General features: G+C 53.0%; 2 protein-coding genes across 2 annotated transcripts; one reads left to right on the forward strand and one right to left on the reverse strand.

The window, feature by feature from the left end:
- Nucleotides 1-560: 560 nt before the first annotated feature.
- TRAVEDRAFT_25159 (uncharacterized protein) lies at nt 561-1621 on the reverse strand (the record flags this gene model as incomplete). The annotated part of the gene is made up of 5 exons (XM_008047763.1): nt 561-664; nt 726-998; nt 1049-1322; nt 1370-1418; nt 1471-1621. Coding segments are annotated over 5 exons (851 nt in total), but the record flags the coding sequence as incomplete, so codon positions are not given.
- Nucleotides 1622-1870: 249 nt separating this feature from the next.
- On the forward strand, nt 1871-2305 carry TRAVEDRAFT_25160 (uncharacterized protein; the record flags this gene model as incomplete). Its single annotated transcript, XM_008047764.1, has 2 exons — nt 1871-2021; nt 2078-2305. Coding segments are annotated over 2 exons (379 nt in total), but the record flags the coding sequence as incomplete, so codon positions are not given.
- Between the last annotated feature and the right edge of the window lie 40 nt (nt 2306-2345).

Below are 2345 nucleotides of genomic sequence, written 5' to 3' on the forward strand. Positions count from 1 at the left end.
AACCCCAACATCCTAGCGGCCGTTACGGGAGGCTTGAGTGCATCATCATAGTTTGCAAAACTTGGGCCTGGTTGATCCTTATGTGCACTATTCATCAACAAAGAAGTTGCTGGCACCCAAAACAGCATGAGCAGCATTGGCTGCTAAAGCACCATACATCACATTACAAAACCGACTCGCAACGCGGGCAAACATAGTACGCAGGAATTCTTAGCTGGCTAAACTGCCGTATACGCCGTTCTAGCTCAGCCTCAGTAGCCTCCTCATCTGCATACCCAAGGACTCCTTTCATCCACTCCTCGCTACCCATGCCTGCCTTTCCCTGAGCCCATCCATCACGAGCAGCCTTGATTGCCCTCTCGAATGAGAATGGATGATCGGAGTGTCCATTCCTCTGGCCCATCCAAAACGCGAGGGGTGCCCGCTGGATGGGTGAACAAAGGAGCTTTGCCAGCAGGGGATGCTCGAGTTCCTCTGCACGCTTGGACATGGCGATTCCTTCTGAGATGACAGCAGGCCAGATGGGAGCACCAGGGGTGGGTAGAAATGGCTCGACGCACACCACATGGAACCACCGCTGACAATGAGGATTGTCGCAGAAGCGGATGCTATCTTCTCCTGGGGTGTATGTCCGCCCAAGCTTGCAACCGTCATCCCAGCAGATCTGTTGTGGTGGCTGTCTTGTGCATCAGAATAATATTCTATAACAGCCTGACAGCACTCACCTCTAGCCGCACATGGCCATCATCCTCTATCATGAGCTTATCACCCCGCGTGAAGGTGTCGTTACGCCCCAAGGTCCGCAAGTCTGCTGCACCCAAGGTGAATTCTACCATAGGGCTCTTCCCAAAAATGCATTCCACCAAATTGATGGTGAAGTGGTCCGAGTACACCAGCTCTGCGGACGAGAGAGTCTTGATGTATGCTTTGACCTTGCGGTCCGGGCGCAACTCTGCCACATCGCCTGGACGGTAGAACCATGTGAGCGCTGCGAACCTCTGTGGATGATGTTGAGAAGAATACTTCAAGATAGCTTGACACCACTTACCTGCCCTCCATGCTCCCGCAATGAAGTAACCCGTGCGTGCCAAAGGTCTTGGACTTGACAAGTGGCTTTGTGCCCCTGCCCAGATGCACCATGATAGTTCAGCACGACCTCCTCAACTTCACTCTCAAGGAGATCGGCATCCTCCTCTTGTGCAGCCTGTGCAGCTTGCGATGCGGGCGCAGGCGTAACTCGGCCCAGCATGCTTGCAACAAAGCAGGCAGAAATGCTATCCTCGCCTCTCTGTTGGGCAGGGTGGTTGGGCAAGGTAACAATGCTGTATATGAATCAGCAAAATGCACCTTAAATTCATGAGCCACTGACATGTCGCCAACTCTGATAGTCTCTGTGCTGTGCCCATCTACCGTCGGCACTTTGCTTTTGTCAATAAAGGGTAAGCCAAGGCGAGGAAGATGGCTACTCACAGACAACACTGTCGACCAAAGAGTATGTTGCAAAAACCTCTGGAGAAACAGCGTGCTCCGCAGATGTATCTTGAACTTTATTTGCACGGCGCTGCCCTCTGGTGCCCCGCTGCGAAGATTTCTGTGCCTTTCTCTGCTTGCGGCCAGGCATGATGTTTGCTGACGAGATTGGGTCCTCTGGAAAATGCAGGAGGGTATTTGTAGTCGGAAAGAGAACAACCCTCTGCCCTGGTCACTGTGTCATGGGACAATCTCGCATCAGAATTTCTTGCCCAGGCCTGATGGACCGCTGATTAACACTGCCTCATACTTGCTTGGCTGTGCAGGTGTCGGCTCTCTATAAGAGCCTGCTCGTCTTGCTGCGATATAGTACCATTGTCTCCAGGCTGCCCTCTAAATCATGGCTGGACGGCTCATCCGGTTTGAGATCATCAAGGCTGCCCTTGCTGAAGCTTCTCTGCAAAAGTCTGCACCGTCCAGCCAGGCTCTCTGGGATGCGACTGGAGGAGTTTCCGCACCAGCTGTTGTGCCAGATGAGATAGCCGCCCCTGGTCTGTTGTTTCTTACTTCTAGTGCCCGACACACACTGATCCTGTCAACCATCTAGCTGAGCCGCAAGAGGAGCCAATGCAAGAGGACAGCGGCTCCTCACAATCTGGGTCAAAAATCTCTGGATGGGACTCCGACTCCCAGGTGTCTAAGTGGGGTCCCGAACCACAGGGTTCTCAGCCTAACCCCTCCCTGTCTATGAAAAGTGAGGACAGCTGGATAGCTGTCTGTCAGCAAGCCTTGGCCCATGCCGCTTGCGTTTCTGCTACTGGCGATGATGGAGAATGTGAGATCTTCTACATGTCTGCTGTCTCTACAAAAGCTCA

Source organism: Trametes versicolor, assembly GCF_000271585.1.
Source record: "Trametes versicolor FP-101664 SS1 unplaced genomic scaffold TRAVEscaffold_221, whole genome shotgun sequence".
NCBI lineage: Eukaryota > Fungi > Basidiomycota > Agaricomycetes > Polyporales > Polyporaceae > Trametes > Trametes versicolor.